General features: G+C 55.6%; 1 protein-coding gene across 1 annotated transcript; it reads left to right on the top strand.

Moving 5' to 3' along the window:
* The first annotated feature begins 126 nt into the window (after positions 1-126).
* On the top strand, positions 127-17,259 carry ZNF341 (zinc finger protein 341). Its single transcript, XM_032198072.1, has 15 exons — positions 127-168; positions 290-400; positions 1,691-1,878; positions 2,695-2,847; positions 3,503-3,736; positions 4,466-4,661; positions 5,806-5,890; positions 6,956-7,146; positions 8,166-8,359; positions 10,375-10,583; positions 11,793-11,889; positions 13,422-13,554; positions 13,996-14,107; positions 14,894-14,964; positions 16,161-17,259. Exons 2-15 carry the CDS (start codon positions 292-294, stop codon positions 16,673-16,675), a joined length of 2,487 nt encoding a protein of 828 aa, XP_032053963.1. The 5' UTR covers positions 127-168; positions 290-291; the 3' UTR covers positions 16,676-17,259.
* The last annotated feature ends 3,002 nt before the right edge of the window (positions 17,260-20,261 follow it).

Genomic DNA, 20,261 nt, shown 5'->3' with positions numbered 1-20,261 from the left:
CTCTTTTCATACCTGCTGCCTGCAAGCATCCTTCCTCACTGCAACCCGTGCCTGAAAGGAAGCTCTCTCTCAGCTTTCTTGCCCTTCTTCCCTTCCCTTTCCTTGTGCCAAAGGACAGGTGGGAGCGTTGCTGTAGCGTGACTGCCCGTGGAGCAGGGTGGTGAGAAGGTGAGGGGGGCTCTGTGGGGAACACCTCCCTCTGCGACTCGTCGTGAGCAAGCTCCCGGTCCCCAGGTGCTCTGCGTTCACACCACGCCCGATTCACCCCCTGTGCTTTGTCTCCTTCCAGGAATGGATAACCAGACGGTGCTGGCCGTGCAGTCCTTGCTGGATGGTCAGGGAGGAGTAACAGACCCGTCTGCTCAGAGCGTCAGCTCCTCCACCGCCATCCCGCCCATGGGTGAGTCCCGAACTGGGGGAGAGACGGGCGAGGGGTGGTGGGCTGGGGGTGTCCTCCCACGGCGCGCTCTGTGACTATCAGACCAGGCACCCTGCTTGTGTAGGGCGCTGCTGGAAGCGTTGTGACCCCTCAGCGGGGCCTGGCAGAGCAGGAGGAAGGGGCAGAGCAAGCACCTGGGCAAGCAGAAATGCTTTGGGGCAGGTCAGGCGTTAGGCTGGGCTACATGGTGCCGTTAAAGGCACGGAAGAAGGGAGCAGCCACTCTCTGCCATGACTGCGTGTTCATATTTTTTTATTTAACGAGCCATTCCTTATGCCCTGGGGATGTATCAGTGCAGTCACACATGCACTCACAAACTCCCAGTGCTCGACTAGGACGGGGGTTGCTTTATCCCCGGGCTCCCCGCGTGCTGCACGCTGGCAGTTTGGCACCAGCCAGTTCAGTAGATTGATACATTGCGCCTTTCCCCGTGAGTGTGTTTTTTCTTTTTACCCCTTTTCCCCTTGTGTGGCTGCTGATCAGATCCGATTAGATAGTGAGTTCCTGAGGGATCCCATGGGAGAAAGAGCCTCTTGCAGTGCCCCGTCTGAGCTGTGCTCCTGCAGAAGTTACGGCCGTGTCCCCAGACAGGAGGTCCACCTTGTGAGCCACAGAATATTATTTTTTCCAAGAGGTTTGAGTCTGACTGGCTCAAGTGAAAAGTGGTGTGAGCTTATGTGATTTGCTCGTGCTGCAAGTTTCATCTAGGGTAATGATAGCTGGGCTGTGGTCTCCTCCTGCCTCTAACACCAAGTAGAGGCACCAAAGACCAGAGGTCTTGTTGGGGGTGGGTCCCAGACAGAAGCCGCCCTCCCCTATGTGCCCTGCTGCGTGTTCCTCATCCTTTGTGCAACCTGAGCAATAAAATCTGCCTCAGCCAGGCTAATGCAAATGCTTCGGAAGAAGCTGTTTTAACAGCAGAAGTTGCTGGGGGAGCAAGGCTGGGTTCCTTGATCACGTCTTCGGGATGAGAGGACAGGTGATGGGATTCAGCTTGTCAGAGGGGGACAGCAGGGTTTGTGTGTGGGAGCGCAGCCAAGGCCGGCTTGTCCACATCAGCTGGCTGTGGGGAGAGCTTGGCATCGGGGAAGAAGGACGGTTGCACCCGATGTCTCCTGGCGATGATGTCCGCGAGGTGCCAAGACACAGCAGGCGTCTGCTGCCTCGCCTTTACTTGCTGTGGCTGTCGGGGGCAGCTCTGGGGCATGCTGAGCGCGGCCGGCAGCAGGGAGCTGTTTCTCTTACTTGCAGATGACGAAGACGTCTTCCTGTGTGGGAAGTGCAAGAAGCAGTTCAACTCCTTGCCTGCCTTCATGACCCACAAGAGAGAGCAGTGCCAGGGAAGTGCCCCTTCCCTCTCAACAGTCTCTCTGGCCAGCAGCAGCGTGTACAGCCCCCCCATCACAGCGGTGCAGCAGGCTCCGAGCGCCAGCCGACAGGTACCGTGCTGCGGCCCAGCAGGCTCTGCCACCCGGATTTTGGGAGTCGGGGTACCCTCTGTGAGGCTTTTAGGTCCAACAATGCCTCACGATTGACCTGTGTCAGTCGCGGTGCTGTTGGCACCTCATGGTTAAATCTGCCTGGTCCTCTGCAGTGAGGTGGCCTTCAGTACCCAGCGTCTGATGGCCCTTTTTCTGGCTGATAGCCCTTTTTCTGGCCGGGAAGGGTTTCCCAGCGTGTCTGTGTTACAGCCAGGCTTTGGTTCTGCTCAGGAGCCCCAGCGTCACCACCTGGCAGGTCTGCAGCGTGCTTGGGTGCTCGCTGCGCAGTGCTCAGGGGTCTCACTGGCTCATGGGCAGAGGAGGGCAGCGTCTGTGCAGCCTCCTCCCTGCGTCCCTCTCTCAGTCTCCTGCAAACAACTTCGCCATCTGGAGCTGGAGCAGCCTCCCTCTTTTCTCTACCTTTCCTCGCTGGGGGGAGGTGTCCAGTGAAAGCCTGAGCTTGTCTGTGACCGGTTTGTCCTGCAGATCTTTAATAACCACAGATTTTAGCTGTAGCCAGTGGGCATCTTCTCATGCCGCTGTCATCTTTTATACCTCTTTTTCTGAATGAAGAACATTCCTGGAGCTGCCTTGTTGTTACAGCTAGGAGCTATTAGGGACCCATAGATCATTACTGTGGCTTTTCACAGCCTCTGGTCAGCGGATAGCAGAGACTCAGAGGCTCAGCAGAAAGTAGTGCCATCATTTTTCTGCGTTTATTATTCTGTCCCGTTGCTGGCCAGCAATGCAGCGTTCTGTTTCTTTTTCTTCCAGCAAATTTCTACGTACATCACCGTTCCCCCATCGCCTTTGATTCAGACCCTGGTGCAGGGGAACATCCTGGTTAGCGACGAGGTGCTGATGTCGGCCATGTCCGCCTTCACGTCCTTGGACCAGCCCATGCCCGCCGTGCAGCCCCCGGTGCAGGTGAGGGGCTCGGGGCTGTGGTTGGGCAGCAGGAAAACCCAGCTGGTTGATCAGAGCCTGGTGATCTGCTTCCAGGTGGGGTCCCGGGCACCTTCCTGCAGTGGGACAGCCAGCCCTGGGTAGGAGCATGGGGTACGTGACAGGGTAACTGCAGGGCCTGCTCTCTGCTCGTGTCCCTGTTGCTGGATGCCCAAGTCTTTGTGTCCCTGGCTGTCTGTTGCACTGACTGTGGTTGGCTTTTGGAGTCCTTGTCAGTTTGCCTCGTGCATCTCCCTCCTGGGATGGTTGTGCTGGGCTCTCCGCAGGGCTGCCCAGGCTGGCCACACTCCCCTTGCTCTGAAAAGGTCTTTTGTAATCGTGAGGATTAAAAGCTTTAGAAATGAAGCAAAAAAAAAAAAAAAAAGCAGTGGGGCTTGGATGCTTGAGTTCTGGAGGAGGCAGTGCCTGCTGACAGGCCAAAGCAGCGTGGTCTGATCCAACCTGATGGCTGGACCGGGCTGTGTTGTGTCGAGACACCCCCACTGCTCCTGGAGGTGCCCTTTTGTGTCAGGGCTGGGAGCGTGTGTGCGGGAACAGCCCCTCCAGCTTCCTGCTGCTACACTAGGGCTGTGTTCTCAACGTCCTATCTGTCTGTCTTTCCCTGTTCTGGTTTCAGAGCAGCCTGAGTATGCACGCTGGGGCTGGGTACCTCTCGCAGCCCCCCCCGCCGCCGCCTCCCCCTCCGCCGCCTCCTCCTCAGCCCCCGCCGCCTCCCCCGCCAAGCCTGGGGGCTCCGGGACAGCCCAGCGCCGGCGGCGTGGTCGAAGTGTACAGTGCTCCTGCTCCTCTGGCAGCAAACAGCTCGGTGGAGATCCAGGCGCTGGGCATGCAGCCCTACCCGCCCATGGAGGTAAGGCTGAGCCCGGGGCTCCGTCCTCCTGGGTCAGTCAGGCTGCAGTGCTGCTCGGGGGTCACCTGGGCTCAAAACACTGAGTTAGAGACGGGGAGGGTACGGCCGGTTATCTGCCCGTGCTGATTTCCTCTGGGAAGAGGGGCCGATCAGGTGTCAGCGAGATGAGTGCTCAGAAATGGGCTGGGGTGTTGGATAGCTGGCACTGCATTTATCAGGGTGGGAAACAGAAATGCCCTGAACCCAAATCACCCTGGACTTTTTTACTCCAAACGTCCATTTCTAGGAGCAGCACTGATGCAAGCAGCTCTGCTTTGCCACCTGGCATTTTCTTGTGCTCCTCCTTCCCCTCTGCAGGCACCCTCAGGGTGCTGTGAGCCCACAGGCTCAGCGGTGGTGGTCCTGGTCCCCTGCTCTGAAGGGATGAGAAACTCTTGCAGGCACTGGGCATAGCTGGGTACCAGAGGGCTCCTTCAGAGTTTCTTTGCTGTTCTGTTCTCTCTGTAATCACTCCCAGGTACTTTGTGGTGTTCAGCAAGAGTTTTGCACTGTGCGTGTTGTTTTAGAGAGGCACCGTTGGATTGCTGAACCAGGAATTTGGTTGTTTGGCGGGGGGAGAAAACTCAGGCAGACTCCCAGCTTGGTGGGGCAGCTGCTGCTGGAGGTGGCGGGTGGTAGGAGCTGTGCTGCGTAGCAAGCCTCTTTTCTCTGATAACTGAACTCTTGCAGGTACCAAGCCAGTGTGTGGAGAGCCCCGTGTACCCCTCTCCCCCTGTGTACAGCCCTGGGAAGCAGGGGTTCAAGTCCAAGAGCACCAGTGCTCCCGCGCCTCTGAGCGGCTCAGGAGGAGGCAATGTGGTTGGTTTTGATTCCACCTCCGCTGTCAAAAGTAGGCGATCCAAAAACGAGAGTGGGCTGCAGGAAGGTAAGAGTCCTCGTGGCAGCTGCCCTGTGCCAGGCTGCAGGATGCCGCGCTTGTCCTGTGCCACGGCTCTCTGGGTGCAGTGGGGTGGCACTCGCTGTGCCTGCAGCTCCCTGGGAGGACACCAAGCCCTGCCCCAGGCTGTCAGGAGCAGGTGAAAATGTGGATGTGCTGCTTCGTCACCTCTGAGCGCACGTGAAGGGGCTGTCCCTGTGCTGCTGCGTGGGCAAGCTTGTGCTAAACCTGCACGGCTCCGCGCCAATTGGATCACACTTGAAAACGGGGAGGTTCTGCAAAATAGGGTGTTAAAGCTTGGTCCTTGTTCTCCAAAGCGATAAAGCCCAGCCACAGGGTGTGTGGGTGTTTCGCTGTCTGTGAACACAACACGCTCCCAGGTGAGGAAGGCCAGGGGCATGCCCAGTCCCAGCACAGAGGAGCCCCAGATCCCCCGCTGCCCCTTACTGGTCAGAGCCTGCCCTTTACTGGTGCGGTGGCCGTGAGTGTAGCCCAGTGACGAGGGAGGTCCCAAGCACGAGGTGGAGGAAGGCTGCTCCAGGAAGGCTGGGCCCGTAGAGTTACACCAACACCAGGCTTTAACGTTGTTTGCAGAGCTGTGAACGACCGTGCAGGCTGCAGCTCTCAGTCCAGAGTTTCCTAGAGCAGCCCACGGCTCTGCTGTTTTCCATTGGTTTATACCCCATCGTAGTAGACAGAAGATGTGGCTGACCGATCTTCTGGAGGGGAGAAATATGCATGTGCTCTGGCTGATGGCTGACCTTGGTGAGTTCATAGGAGAGAGACAGAACCGGGGCCCTTCCTCTCACTGATCTTGTGTCTTTTCCTAACACCCAACGTGCCTTTACTCTGTAGCGTAGCTGGAAGGGTCCCTGGAGTGGTTTATGCCCGGAAGGGATTCCCTGTCCCCCACTTCTGTTCTCCTCAGTGCTTACAGAGTTAGCTCAGGCTACGTTAAATACACGCTTGTCCCATAACCTCTCCCTGGTCTGGCCAGGCAGATCTTATCCTTCCATGAGCCCTTTATTATGGGTCCTGCACAGTCATGTCTTGGGGTGAGGGCCCTGCAGTGCAGGGGGAGGCAAGGTTATGCCACACCGGCTCATTCCTCTGCACACTCTTGCTCTTTCAGGGAAACCAAAGTCCCCCAAGCTGAAATGCACTTACTGCGACAAGGCCTTCACCAAAAACTTTGACCTGCAGCAGCACATCAGAAGGTAAGGGTGATGCTAGGCCGGGCACAGCAGAGTGCCTGGGGTGGATCCCGGGCACAGGAACGCTGAGGGAGTCTGCACAGCCCAGCAGACCTTGCATTTGTCGTGTCTCCCAGAGTCCGTGCTGCACTGGGAGGTCATCCTTCATCCCCCTGTCTCCAGGCTCTCCCTCACAGTTCAGGAGCTGGGCTGAAGGCTGCATTGTAGACGTGATCTTGCTGCTTATGGGCTGAGGCTGGAGCCTGCTTTCCTCACTGATGAGACCTTGAAAGCCACAGCTGTTGTTACCTGACTGCTGGAGCGGTGTCATCTCCACTGCTTCCCTCTGCCCTTTCCTTCTCCATCGCAAGCTGCTTCCTGCTTGCAGGAGGGCTGCTATTAGCAAGCCATAAACCAAGCCCAGCGTCTACATGGGGAGCTCTTACAGAGCCAGAGCTCTGGCAGGAGGCAGTTGAACTCTTCAGCATTTTCTCCAGTGGAGACTGCTGAGCTCAGGACAGGTGAGAAGGAACAAGTGGTGATTTTGCTCCCCTTCCCATCCTGGACTCCTCAGGTGACATGCTCCATGTGTCACAGCCAGCTTTTTCTCCTGCAGCAGAGGAGGGCAGAAGGATGTTTCTGCTGTGCACAGCAGGGAGCAAATTCAGAGAGATTGGGGACTCCAAGTTAGAAGCCACGTGTGCAGGGGAGGGAGGGGTAACAGGGAAGAAGAGGCTTGGACCCTTGAAAAGAATAACGGGGTCCCAGGGGTCCATGCAGAAATCCCAAACCGAATGCCCTGGTGTTGCTGCAGAGTTATTTTCCTCTCCCACTTCTTCCTTTGGTCCCTTGCTACCCCCAGACTGTGAGCACTGCATATATGTGCCAGGCTTGTTTCCCCCAGGCCTCTGACCGTCCTCTTACTCTGGTTGATGGGGTCTGAAAGCCCTCGTCCAACCTGGTCCAGGTGCTGATCTGCTAAGCAGAGAGTTCCTAGTGCAGTCCTGCAGCAGCTGCCCCACCACGGTCCCTGCCCGGGGGCTGCCTCCTCTCTCTGCTGGCTGCTGATCCGGTGCCTTCTGCCTTCAGTCACACAGGGGAGAAGCCCTTCCAGTGCATCGTGTGTGGCCGAGCCTTTGCCCAGAAGTCCAATGTGAAGAAACACATGCAAACCCACAAGGTCTGGCCTCCGGGGCTGGGCTGCACCATCTCCCGCAACTCCATCACGGTGCAGGTCATGGCCCTGAACCCCAACCAGACGGAGGATGAGGAGAACACAGGTTTGCTGCCTGGGAACGTGAGCTAGGGGCAGAGCAGTGATGTGAGGTCTCCACGCATCCCTGTGTCGCTTGGTCCTGTGCAGGGAAGGAGCCGTGCGTGCTGTTTGTAGTCCTGCCGTGGGATTTAACAGCACTCACCAGGGAAACGCTGCCGGAGTCACATTTGCTCCACTCTAGCTGGCAGCTGCGTCCTTGGGTGCCCCCAGCCGCTGTCAGTTCAGTTGCTGGTGAAGAGAGGGGCTCCAAACTGTGTGCCAGGACGTGCCAGGAGCAGGGAGAACCTTCCTTCCCCTTTTCACTCCCTGGCAGGTGCAGCACTGGTACTGCACGAGCCACCCTGGGCTGCCCTGGTTCAGCGGCTGGCGAAGCCGGTGATTTAGCACACCTGGTGCTCTGGTGATGTGCAAGTCAGGCCTGGGCTGTGTCTGTCCCCAGCAGCCAACCGAACATTCTAGAAGCAGAGAAAAGCTTCTTGATGGTGTCTGCATGCCCTTTCCGCTGGTAGCCCCAGCCCTAGGCAGGAGGGGAGGGAACAGCCCTGTGGCAATGTCATACCTTGGGGAAGGTCCTGGGAGCTGCTCTCTGCAGCCATCGGGGCTGCTGCTGGCTGGAGGTGACCACTGGAGCTGGGAGTGAGCCTGGCACTGGTTCCCTGGACGGGGCCTGTCCTGCTGACAGGGAACAACAATTACGTCCCTGGAAGCGCTGTGGTGAAGAGAATTGGTCAAGGAGAAGAAGACGGAGTGGTCAGAGCCCTTGGTCATCAGTAGGCAGGCTTAGAACTAGGCCGTTAGTGAGATTCTGATCTGAAGATCTGCCTAAACTAAAGAATCTAAAGATTCTTTTTTTTTCTAGATCTAAAGAACTCGGTCATTAGAGAGTGAGATTTGATCTAAAGAAAGGAAGGAGGAGCCTGGATCCAGAGCCAGGCCTGGGTGTCTCAGCAGTGCCGAGCTTGCAGAACAGCTTTCAGAGCTGTCATGTGGCAGCCTGTGACTTTCTCTCTCCCTTTTCTCCAGGTTTGACTCAGCCCTCGAGGAACCTCACACAACCGCCCCAAGACATGAGCCCCATGGAGGAGAGCGAGGCAGGCAAACTGGAAGCCAAGCAGGTTGTCTTGATCGACAGCTCTTACCAGTGCCAGTTCTGCCCCAGCAAATTCAACACCTATTTCCAGCTCAAATCACACATGACGCAACACAAGAACGAGCAGGTAGGAACCAAGAGTACCTTGTGGTGCTGGTGAGATTAAGACAGGATCGCAGGCTCTGTCCTGAGCGTGCTGCTTGCTCAGTCAGTGCTTGCTGTGCAGCTCAGCTCCCTGCACGTCTGGGTTGCAGCTGTGAGCTCTGGGTGGCTTTGAAAAGCTCCCCCGCCCTGCTGAGCCACTGGGGAAAAAAACGGTCAAGCAGGTTTGGGTGGCTAGAGGGAAAAGAAAAGAGGCAGAGACCAAAGTTTTCAGCGTAGGTAGCAGCTCTCAGGATGGTCACTGCTGGGGCATTGTGGTCTCACCACTCTGGTGTTTCCAGGCGCTCACACCGACACCCCTTTCTCCTGCCTTGCTTTCTTGCTTGTTTTCTCAGGGGAGTGCCCAGGCAGTCTGTGCAGGCAGAACAAGTATCGTGTGGAAGGTGGGTAGGTTTGGCCCAGCTCTCACGATGTGGAAAGAGGCAAGGGCCGGAGGGGTTCGCTTCCTGGAGCTACATCTGCTCCTGGGCCTGCTCTCACCCCAGAGGTAGAAACGGGAAGGGAGCGAGCCCTGCTCTGGGCTCTGTGCTACCTGGGTGTCCTCTGAATGGCTGTGAGTGTCAGGGAAGGAGGCTGGGTGTGTGGGGCTGGCTGTGCCTGGTGGGGTCCTTCCCTGAGCCAGGTGAATCATAGAATGGTTTGGGTTGGAAGGGACCTTAAAGATCTCCTGGTTCTAACCCCCTGCCATGGGCAGGGACACCACCCACTGCACCAGGTTGCCCAGGGCCTCATCCGACCTGTCCTGGATCACCCCCAGGGATGGGGCACCCACAGCCTCTCTGGGCAGCCTGTGCCAGGGCCTCACCGCCCTCTGAGGGAAGAATTTCCTCCTAACCTCTGACCTAAATCTCCCCATGGTTTTTAGTTTAAAACCATTCCCCCTCCTCCCGTCAAAGAGTTGCTCCCCATCTTTTTACAAGCCCCCTTCAAGTACTGACAAGCTGCACTGGGTGCCCCCGGAGCCTTCTCCTCTCCAGGCTGACCACCCCCATCTCTCTCAGCCTTCCTGCCCAGGAGAGGTGCTCCAGCCCTCTGGGCATCTTTGTGGCCTCCTCTGACCCCGCTCCATCAGCCCCACATCCTCCTGGTGCTGGGGGCCCAGAGCTGGACGCAGGGCTCCAGGTGGGGCCTCAGGAGGGCAGAGCAGAGGGGCACGATCCCCTCCTCCCTGCTGCCCACCCCTCTGCTGATGCGGCCCAGGGTGCAGTTGCCCTTCTGGGCTGCAGGCACACACTGCTGGCTCATGTTGAGCTTTTTGTCCACCAGAACCCCCAAGTCCTCCTCTGCAGGGCTGCTCTCAGTGAGTTCTCCCCATCTGTGCTCAGGCCAGGTAGATGACATTGGTTGGTTTTCCTCTGTCAACTGATGCAGTCACTCCACTGTAGAAAGCCACCAGTTGGTCAGGCATGATTTGCCCTTGGTGAAGCCGTGCTGGCTGTCTCAGATCATCTCCTTTTGTGCGTGTGCCTCGACATTGCTCCCAGGAGGATCTTTTCCAAGATCTTGCCAGGTCCTTGTGTGTCAGCCTGGTGGGTGCTGTGCTGCAGGAGTGCAGTTCTGGTTTCTGTTCAGCTCCCAGCAGGTTCTGCTGCTGCCTTCACCTAAAGCTGTCAGCCACATTTTGGTGCTGAGCTCTTCTGCACCGTTCTTGCTCATGGGAAGAGGATTTTTTTTTTTTTTTACTGTCACGTTGTGCTCCTGCTGCAGTTGAGGGCTGGGTTTCATTGCTCTGCCCTGACCGAGCCCCGTAGCCAGTGTGTGAGCGTGGTGGGGTGCTCTGGGAGCCCTGGTGCTGTTTTGTCCATAAAATCAGCTCAGCTGCTCCCCAGCGCAGGGCACTAAGGGGCAGCAGTTGTGTTCTGTAGAGTGCCCAGTTGCAATGATTTCCAAGCTAGGAAGGCTGCTCCGTCTGCTGGCAGAGGATTTGCCCTGTTTGTTCCCATGCTGTGCCACTGCCCCTGCTGTCCCTTCTTCACCCAGGTGTACAAGTGTGTGGTGAAGAGCTGCGCTCAGACCTTCCAGAAGCTGGAGTCTTTCCTCGACCACATCAAGAGCCACCAGGAGGAGCTGAGTTACCGCTGCCACCTCTGCAGCAAGGACTTCCTCTCCCTGTATGAGCTGGGCATCCACCAGTACTCCCACAACCTGCTGCCCCAGCACAGCCCCAAGAAGGACGTGGCCGTGTACAAGTACAGTAGCAATCGGTGCTCACAAGGCTTGTAGGAGTGAGTGTGTGCAGAGCGTGGCTGCCTGAGAGCGGTGGGGACGCCAGGGGGACGAGGGGGCTGCCTGCTCAGCAGCCACGGTTCTCTGGTGCACGCAGGTGGTAGCTGGGGTCCCACCGGGCTGTTGGAGCCACGTGTGGTGAATGCAAAGGGCCTTTCAGAACGACAGGAACAGGCTGGGTGCAGCTCTGTGGGAAGAGCCCCCCACTGCAAGCCCTCTTATCACCCCGTCAGGAGGGAGGAGAGCACAGCTGAGTCTGCCCCAACGGGACAGTGACCCCGGGCCCAGGCTGAGTCTCTAAACTGCAAAGGGACTGTGGGCTGTAGAAGCTGTGCCCAGGTAAAATGAGTTACTTCTCCTGTTCTTATGCTGTGAAGGGCTCTATCTTACCTGGAAAAAAGCCCTTCTACTAGTGTAGGGGGAAGGGGTGAGGGAGTTCTGTGAACAGCTCTCTGGAGCTGTTGAAATGCCTGTAGGGACATCAGGAAGAGAAGGAAGCCCAGAGGATACTGCAAGTCACCTCAGAGCCTAGTAAGTTAATGCCTGCTACTTCTTAGACCATAATTTCTAGTCAGCCTTGTGCCGTGGAGCTTCATCCTACAGCTTGCTACCAGGGATCTATGGGGTCAGAGCCTTCCTTCTGTCCAAGGAGGTTTTAGTCTGCTCTAAGCAAAAGAGGCTTCACTGCAGATACGTGGTGAGAAGGGTGCCTGTGTGCGTGTTCCTTGTCGGTGATGCACGTACACATTGCCTGTTACCAGCCAGCTCTGGCAGAGGTCTCAGAAATACCACCAGGGTTTGTGAAAACAGGTGAGTTAGGTGGAGAGAGCCGAGGAGAAGCCGTGGAAGCTGTCCCCATGGATCGTGTATGTTCCTCTGTGGGTGCTCCCACGGGAGTTTGCGTGGATGAGCACTGGAAATTTCAAGGCTTGTCTGCCCAGGGTTCCAGGTTCTCCCCCGGTGAAGGATGCTGTGTGTGTGTGTGATCTGGCCACGCGGGTTGCTGAGGTGTCGGGGCAGTCGGGCGGTGGTGGTACCACCTGTGCCAAGCTGACCCTGCCAGAAGTCAGCCTGGAAGGCAGTGGGTGAAGGAGCTGCGTGGGTCTGCCTGCCGTGGCGGGTTTGCTGCCCGTAGCCTTGTTCACGGGCTCTGTCTTTCTCTCCACATTCAGGTGTGTGAAGTGTGTAAATAAGTACTCCACGCCAGAAGCCCTGGAGCACCATCTGCAGACAGCAACGCACAACTTTCCCTGCCCTCACTGCCAGAAGGTGGGTGGGGAGCCGCTGCCTGAGCTGGTCCTGGGCACGTGGCCGGGGCTGTGCGGGGCACGAGACCCCTCTACTCGCTCTCCTCTCCCTTCCCACCTCGCTGTGGCCTGGTGGGCTCGTGAGGTGCTTTGCAGAGAGGCAGAGGTGACTGCACCCATCCCTGGCCTCACGCAGAGTACGTTCATCCTTGTAGTGCTGGCTTTTCTCCCAGGTCCAATTTGCTGACCAAACAAGCAGAATTTGGAAGGAGAGCTTCCTTGTTCCCATGACAGCACAGAACTGCACTCTCTTATTTCTTAAGAGCAGGTGCAGCAGTGGTGAGGCTGGTTTTGGGAAGTCTTAGACTGGTGGCAGTGCCTTTGACCCCCCATGGCTGGCTACCTGTGTCTGGAAGGGTTGTGAGCAGAAATCCCTAGGTTCTGGGGGAGCTTGGACACCTGTGTTTCTGACCTCATCTCCTGTTGCAACAGAAGTCTCTGGGTTTCCCCTTGTTCCTGTCTTTTGGATGAATGTTCTGTGTCCTTGGCAAAGGGAAACCTTTTTGAGTGATGTGACTGTGACAGGAGCAGTGCATGGATGGGTTTGGGCTGGAAATACTCTCTTCAGCATTGCCCTGAAAAGGGTTTGAGGGACAGAACTTTGTGGGGTTTGAATTCCAGTGAATTCCTTTTTGAAATCCAGTCTAAAATTTGGACCCTTGCTCCTCTGTTCTTAGCAACGGAAATGAAAACCCTGTGATAGGGGCAGGAGCAGTCTCAAAGGGTTGTCCTCTCTGCACCGAGGTAGCTCAGGGAGGAGAAATGCTCCTGCCATGGTTAGGATCCTGTCTTTACCTGTCATCTCTCCACTTCCCCCCACCAGGAGGGAGATGCCCTTCTGCACCAGGATGGGACTTCAAGCATGCAGCAGGGGGGTTTGGAAGCCCACTGTCTGCAGCAGTATTGTTCACTTCTGTTTGTGTTCTTAATAATAGCGCTCTTTTCTGGAGATGAAAGAACACAGTCCTGGGTACCAGACATTCTGTGCTCCCCCTAGATACGTGCTCACAGCATCCTCATCAGGAATTCACTTAGCTTGGGTATTTCCAGTAGCCCTGTCAGCCAAAGGAACCATTCGTACTGGTTTTGTAAAGACCACGAGTGGGAGCTTTTGGTAATGGATAGTGAGGAAGCACAGACTGAAATCATCCCTGTGGAGCTAGGAACTGCTGGGGGTCCGGGTGCAGCGGGTCCCTGCTGGCCTTAGCATCCATCTGGGGAGCTGCTCCTCAGCACTGTGGTGTTCAAAAATTTAGTAGCAATGTTTCAGCTCATGTGTTTCCTAAGGATAAATGGTTTTGTTGTTTGTTTATAAAGCTCTGTCTGTATTTTCCTTATACAAAACTAAAGGTTTCCTCAGCGCTTCCTTTCCAAGAGAGCGGTCACTGTGAGCTGCTTGTGCTTTTTGTACAGGCTAAAACTCTTCTGCCCGTTCAACTCAGCGATGTCCCTTCTGTGCTGCTGGCTCTTAGCCTCGTTTCTGTGTGCTGACAGGTGTTTCCCTGCGAGAGGTACCTGCGCCGCCACATCCCCACGCACGGTGCGGGCAGCAAGTTCAAGTGCCAGATCTGCAAGAAGTTCTTTCGCCGTGAGCACTACCTCAAGCTGCACGCCCACATCCACTCGGGTACGGGCTCTGCCGGTGCTGCAGTGCTGGGTGTCTCCGTGTCGTGGTCCTTGCTGAGCTCCGTGGTGCTCTGGCTGTTGTCCTGATAACCAGAGTAACAGAGCTGGCTGTGTCAGTCGTCTCCAGTAACGTGGCTTTTAGGAGCTGTATGGCTTTGATTCAGTCTTGTACCCAGCAGCTGGAAGCAGGACACAGAACTGGCATCCCCGATATCCAGGGTTGCAAAAGCTAGGGGAGCTGCCCTGGAGATCAGGAGCAGCTCCCAGTGGGGACAGTATCCATCTGCTTACCCATAGGGCGGGGTAGGGAAACCTGGGACAGCTTCCAGAGAAGCAGAGTGGCACTGCTGCCAGATTGAATCCTGCACATGACTAGAAGAGCCCTGAGTGACTGCACCTTCCCCGACTCATCTCTCTCTTTCTCTCTCTTTCTTTAATTCAGGTGAAAAGCCCTTTAAGTGCTCGGTGTGTGATGCAGCTTTCAATCGGAAAGACAAACTCAAGAGGCATATGCTGATCCACGAGCCTTTCAAGAAATATAAATGTCCCTTCTCGTACGTAGCGTCTCCAGCATGGCAGCATGTCTTAATGGCTCGTTGTGGGGTTTGGAAAGGAAAAAACATCCCTTGTAGGTATCCTAGGGTACATGTAGCATCTTCCCATCCTCTGCTTCTTGGGGAGGCAGGAGTGCTGCACGCTGTTGCACTGCGAACCCAGAAGCCTCAGTTGCCACTGACTTTCTGTGGGACCACATCACTTCATCTCAATTCCTCAAGACCTGTAAAATAATGCCTTTGTATGTGGGAGGCTTGGGGGATTGCACCTGCAGAGCTCTGGGGAGGAGAGAGAGTTATTTGGGTACCAAGCACAGGATTGCCTGACTGACAGCATCTCCCCAACTGCACTTAGAAGCAGAGGAGCTGATGTACAAGCCAAAGAAATCTAGGTGTAGGAGGTCCATCCCCAAATCTGTGGCACATTCATGGGCCTTCTGAGGCAGCCAAGACTGACTTCTCCCTGCTTCCAACCACCGTGTAGCTCCTTCCAGCGTTTTTCTGCCTCCAACTGGGACCCCGAACCTGCTGCTTTTAGGAGAATTTGTGGCGAGGCAAAGGCGATGCGTAGCCTAGCAGAAGCCCCGTGTCCCTGTAGCAGCCTGATTCTCTCTCCTTCCCCTCCAGAAGGGCAGAAGCAGTGGGGCGCTGACTGTGACCACACGCAGGGCCCCATCTGGGTGCTGCTATAGAGAAGGGCTGTGGATCTCTCTCTGGACTGGGCTCTGTTTATACATCAATCCTCAGCTGATTCATGCTGCTGACCAGCAATTTTTGTTCTTACAGAAGCCACACGGGCTGCAATAAAGAATTCAACAGGCCAGACAAGCTGAAGGCTCACATCCTGTCCCATTCAGGTGAGTGCAGCTGGCCCCTGCCTGTGCTGCTGGTGGTTGGGAACGAAGTGGCTGAGATCCCGTGTGGCTGTGTGGGAGTGTGGTACGGGAGCAAGCCGGAGAAACAAGAGAAGGAAAATTGTGGAAGCGCTTCAGCTGTATATCCCCAGAAGTGCCAGGTGTGCTGGGTGCTTTCCCTGCAGTGTCCCTTTGCTTGACCAACTACTGTGCAGTTTTGTATGGAAGAATTTCCCCCTGCATATGGTAGTGTTCCCCAGATATAAACCCAACTTCTTAAAATATCTTATCAGCTTTAGACTTTTTTTTTTTAAATCTCTGTTGCTGCAGGCCTGTTTAAATGAGCTTGCATTTTACAACCGTGTCTAAGCTTTAGGCTCTTTCCTAAAGCAATGCAAGTGTGTAAGCAGGGCCTGCTGGGGAGGCTTGAAGTGTGTTTGCTATCAAATGAATATCCGGAGTGCCCTGCCCACTCCTCACCGATAATATCTCACATTCAAAAAGAGATGCCTTGGGATTTGACTGCCTTCTTTCTGTGGTCCAAAAAAATGCTTCCACTTCTAGGAAAGACAAATCATTCCTGTGCCCTAGGGAACTTCTTGATTTTTGTCTGTTAGACTTGTTCCTGGCACATCCAAAGCCCTACAAGGTGTGATCAGATGGGACTGCGCTGGCAGTGCAGTGGATGATGTGTTTCAGACTACATTTGGGAGGGAAAAAAAAGTGTTGTTTTTTTTTTTTCCTCACCAAATACACCTGGGGAAAAAAGGTCAGGATGTAGCTGTTCTGCATTTTCATCACAGTCACCTGACCATGTTTTTTTTAATTATTATTATTTTTATTTTGGTTTTATTTTTGTAGTGATATTTTAAACCTCTCCTTTGAGGCAGGAATGAATGTTGTAGCTGTTTGTAACCACGGCCATTCAAGGTGTAGCAGCGCATCCTTTAGGGGCTGCGTATTTGCCTGACAAAATGTCTCCTTAAACTGTGGGGTTTTTGGTTGTTTTAATTAGCAAACTGAAAAGAATGGGGCTTCTCAAGGGAGGAGGTGGCTGTGTCGAGCTTTTATTGGGGAACATCTGCTTGGAAGAGGAGGCGAAGCTGTCGTGCGCTCCCTCTGGTGCAGGTTTTCCTGAAGGTCTACGCTGTGAAGCAGGGTCTCTAACTGAGCTCTCTCTCCTCCCGCGCTGTGTGCAGGGATGAAGATCCACAAGTGCCAGTACTGTAACAAGTCCTTCAGCCGACGAGCCCACATGGTGGAGCACCAGCGCTCGCACACCGGCAACTACAAATACCGCTGCCCCACCTGCAGCAAGGGCTTCACGCGCCACAAGTACATGAAGGACCACAAGTGCCGCCTGGGCTCACCCAAGGACAAAGACCTGCAGCTCAGGAAGCCCCAGAAGAAACGGGTGGCACGGGGGCGCAAGGTGGGCCTGTCCATCCCCAACCAGCTGGCTCTGGCGGAGCTGAAGGACGGTGCCGCTGGGGAAAGCCCCCAGGACGACAGCCCGAACAAAGAACCCTTTCAGGAGTCGGACGCGGTCCTGTCCATTGTGGTGGGTGGGTCAGGAGCTGCTGACTCAGACCTCGTTGTTCCTGGGCAGCCCAGCAGCATCACGTCCAATTTGTCCTTGGCAGAGCTGCAGGCTGCCTCGGACGGCCCCTGCACCATGCTGGCTGTCCCCGTGTACATCCAGACGACGGAGTGACTGTGTAAAGAGCCACCGTGTGGCTCAGGGCTGCTGCTGGGGTCGTCAGACGTGGTGCAGAAATTTGGCTCAGTGAAAAAGACCAAGGCTCTTGTGGGGAGGTGGATGGATATGGGAGAGAAGGGCTTTCATCTCCACTTGTTCTTCCCGTCCTTGGGCAAAGGACTGCTTGGAAGCTACTGATGGCACAAGGCACTGAAGGGAATGGCTCTGTCTTTTCTTGTCCCTCTGCATCACTGGTCAGCCTAGGGCAGGAAAGACTAAGATCCCTGAATCAGGGTGAGAAGAAAGAGCAAACAAAAGTGCAACAAACAGAGCTGCTGAAATCAGGTGGCTTTGCAAATCACAGCCTGTCCCATCTGTGGTTTTTCTGGCCTGAAAGCTATATTGCCCAGTATTTGGGTGGCCTTTCCAAGAGCAAACAAATGATCCTTCCTAGTGGAAGCAAGTTCATCCTGAGATCCTTCGGGAACACTGTTCAGAAATACCCTGACAGACTTGTCTGGTATCTTTCTTTTCCCTGTCTGTTATCAGCAGAAAGATCACCGTGTCTGTACTACGTGTTATAAACACCATGGAGCTGGCACGCCGTGTCGAGTCGATGGGTGGGAGCAGCTCTGTGCTGCTGGCTCTGGGCACACGTGTGTTTGGTGTTGCTTCCACAGTGGTGGTCTCATGGTTTTCTCCATACCCAAGGATCTCCAAGTGCCTTAGATATCAGCGAGCCAGTCCTTGGAACAGTTAAATGTGGCACCTCCCTTCCTGACACTTCTGTACAGTGGGAGAAATGAAGGCCTGGGCGAAGCGACCTGTCCAGGGTCACACAGGAAACCTGTGATGTGCCCACGAGCCAGATTTGTAGCATCTGCTGCACTCCTCCATTAGCTGATTCCCAGCCCTACATTCCCTTAGCTCAGTTTTATGGGCTGGTTAATCATTTCAGTGGGACGCTGGCAGCGGGGTGGCAGTGGTCAGGGAGCAGGAAAGTCCTGTGCGACTGGAACAGCTCTTGCTGTCCACACGGCTTCTCCGATCTGATTGCCTAAGTAGGAGTCCCAAAAGCGAGGTGGGAACACCAAACCCAGGGCACCTAATGGGAGGGAACTGAAAGCTGTGTGGTGTTGGGAAAGGAGCTGCGTGGGCAGGCGTGGAGCCCAAAGTAGGCAGGAGAGCAGTCGAGTGTGGTTTTGCCTGCTAGGCTCCCTCTTCCTTCCCATGCTACACTCAGCCTTAGTTTGGTGCTGGTGAGCTGGTCCTGCCTGTGGGAAAAGGGAACGTGACCCAGACCAGGAGAAACACCCCTGCTGCCTCGGGGTCCACCTGGCACATGCTGTCCCCATGCTCTGCTCTCCCCACTGCATTTGTCTTGTACAGGTCAGCAGAGCAGGTGGAGAATTTGGGGTGATGAGCTGATCAGCTGTCGCTGTGAAGATGCTGCCCATTGAGCCTGGGGGTGGTGCAGGGCAGAGCACCGGGTCAGTCAGCTCTGGGTGCCGCACGCCTGGCTGTGGGGTGCCCTGCCTCACTGCTGCTGCCACGTGGGGCAACCTGTGGCCATTCCTGGCTGCTGGTGCAGTCAGCCCAGCGTTACTGCTCCCACTGCTCTGCCCCTGCTGCCTGCCTGCAACCTGCCTGAACTCCAGCCCACGGCTGGACCTCCAGGTACTCCTGCTGTGTCCTTGCGGTGTGTTTTGCTTAATTCTGAAACTGAGAGTTTGCAGGAGGGCATAGAGAAGAAGGGATGAGTCTGGACTCCAGAGGTGCAGAGGAACAGGATGGGAGGCAACAAGGACGTGCCAGAACATGGCAAATGCTGACTCAGTGGAAAGAAACGTTGATCAAAAACACGTCTGGCACTGTGACGAGGTTGTGGAGGGGCCGGGAGGTTGTGGTACCTGCTTGTACTCAAAACTCAGCAATACCCCAAGCGTCCTGCTCTGAGGGAGCATGCTTGGAGGAAATGGTTCTGTGCTTCTGGGAACCTTGTCTACTCTGAAGGGCAGAGTTTATTTGCCCACAATAACTTTTAAAAACATTTCTCACAGGAGGGGAACAGGAGAAGGAACTAGGAGGAGTATATTTAGCAAACTGTTTTCCTCCCCTCGCTGCCCACACTGCACAGTGTCATTATGTGGCTTTGGGCGCTCGCTGCAGCCAGCTCTGTTCTGAGAGGCCAACGCGTGGGCACAGCTCTCCTTCAGCTCACAGGTGGGGGCTGGAGGCCCCCATGGCCCTTCCTTTAGGGCCCCTGCTTCCCCCAGCTCAGCCAGTTGAAACCAGGTGCTGGAATCTGGTGTCCGCTGGCTGCACTGAGTGGAATTCAAGGGTTGGGAGCAGAGCTGTAAAACAGCTTCACGTGTGGCCGCGGGGTGCTGGGGCCGAAAGATGCTGCACTGATGCTCGGTACCTGTGTGGTGGGGCTGTGCTCACGGGCACTGCTAGCTCAGCGCAGCTTTCCCTCGGCCGTAATGATCTTAGAGTAAATCTCCGAGTGATTAGTGTGAGGTAACAACAGAGGGCCCTGAGCTGAAGGGCGGCTGGGCCGGGTGGTTGTGCAGCTCTGCCTGGAAGCCTTGTGGCTGATGAATGCTGCCGCCCCGGGGAAGGGCTGGGTGATGCCCAGGAGCGTGGCAGCTGCTGTCCCCCTGCTTCCCAGGGGCTGGCGGCTCTGCAGCTGCCCCAGGTAGGTGGTCCTGGGGCCTCAGTGCCTTTGTTTGAAAAGGAACAAAATGCAGGTATTTAAAAGAAGAACAAAACCCTCTCTTCTGCAGATTAAAATTTGTCATGATGGAAAACCTTGTGGGAAAGAGAATTTAATTACGAAAAAGCAGACGCTGTCACTGAGGCGCGGTGAGCTGTGAGCAGTGCTCGGTGCTGTTCTGTGTGGGGAAGGTGGCTCATCGCAGTAAGCCAGGAGCTCTGAAATCCCATGCCGTGCTGTTTTGCCCAGCTGAATAAGCTCCGATGAAACCCAGGGCCAATTAAGACGTGCACAAATTGTTCTGTTTCCCATGGGCCAAACGGGGAGAACCCAGGAGCCGCGTTCCTGTGGCAGGTGCCTGGCTGCTGCCGGGCTGGGGCAGGGGGCTGCGAGTCACCGAGGGCAGGCAGAGCGCTGCCGGTGTTCCAGCTCCTGAGGTGTCCTGCTGAGGGCTCTCCTACCCTGGGCATGGTTTCTCTGAGCCTCAGTGGACTTTTCTTGTCTATTTTTTTGTGTGCGCCTGTCTTTGTTCTGTGTCTGCCGTTACAAACTTAACAAGCCAGAATGAGGCAGGGGCTGTGTGGCCAGCAGGGCTAGGGAAGTGATTGTCCCCCTCTACTTGGCTCTGGTGAGTGCTGTGTTCAGTTTTAGGCCCCTTGCTTTAAGAAGGACATTGAGGTGCTCGAGCGAGTCCAGAGAAGGGCGACAAAGCTGGTGAGGGGCCTGGAGAACAAGTCCTACGAGGAGCGGCTGAGGGAGCTGGGCTTGTTCAGCCTGGAGAAAAGGAGGCTCAGGGGCAGCCTTATTGCTCTCTACAGGTACCTCAAAGGAGGCTGGAGTGAGGTGGAGGTTGGTCTATTTGCCTGGTGACAGGACGAGGGGGAA

The sequence above is a fragment of the Aythya fuligula genome, chromosome 16 (genome assembly GCF_009819795.1).
Source record: "Aythya fuligula isolate bAytFul2 chromosome 16, bAytFul2.pri, whole genome shotgun sequence".
Lineage (NCBI taxonomy): Eukaryota > Metazoa > Chordata > Aves > Anseriformes > Anatidae > Aythya > Aythya fuligula.
Note: the sequence above shows the minus strand (reverse complement) of the source record. Positions and strands in the feature narration are given on the sequence as shown.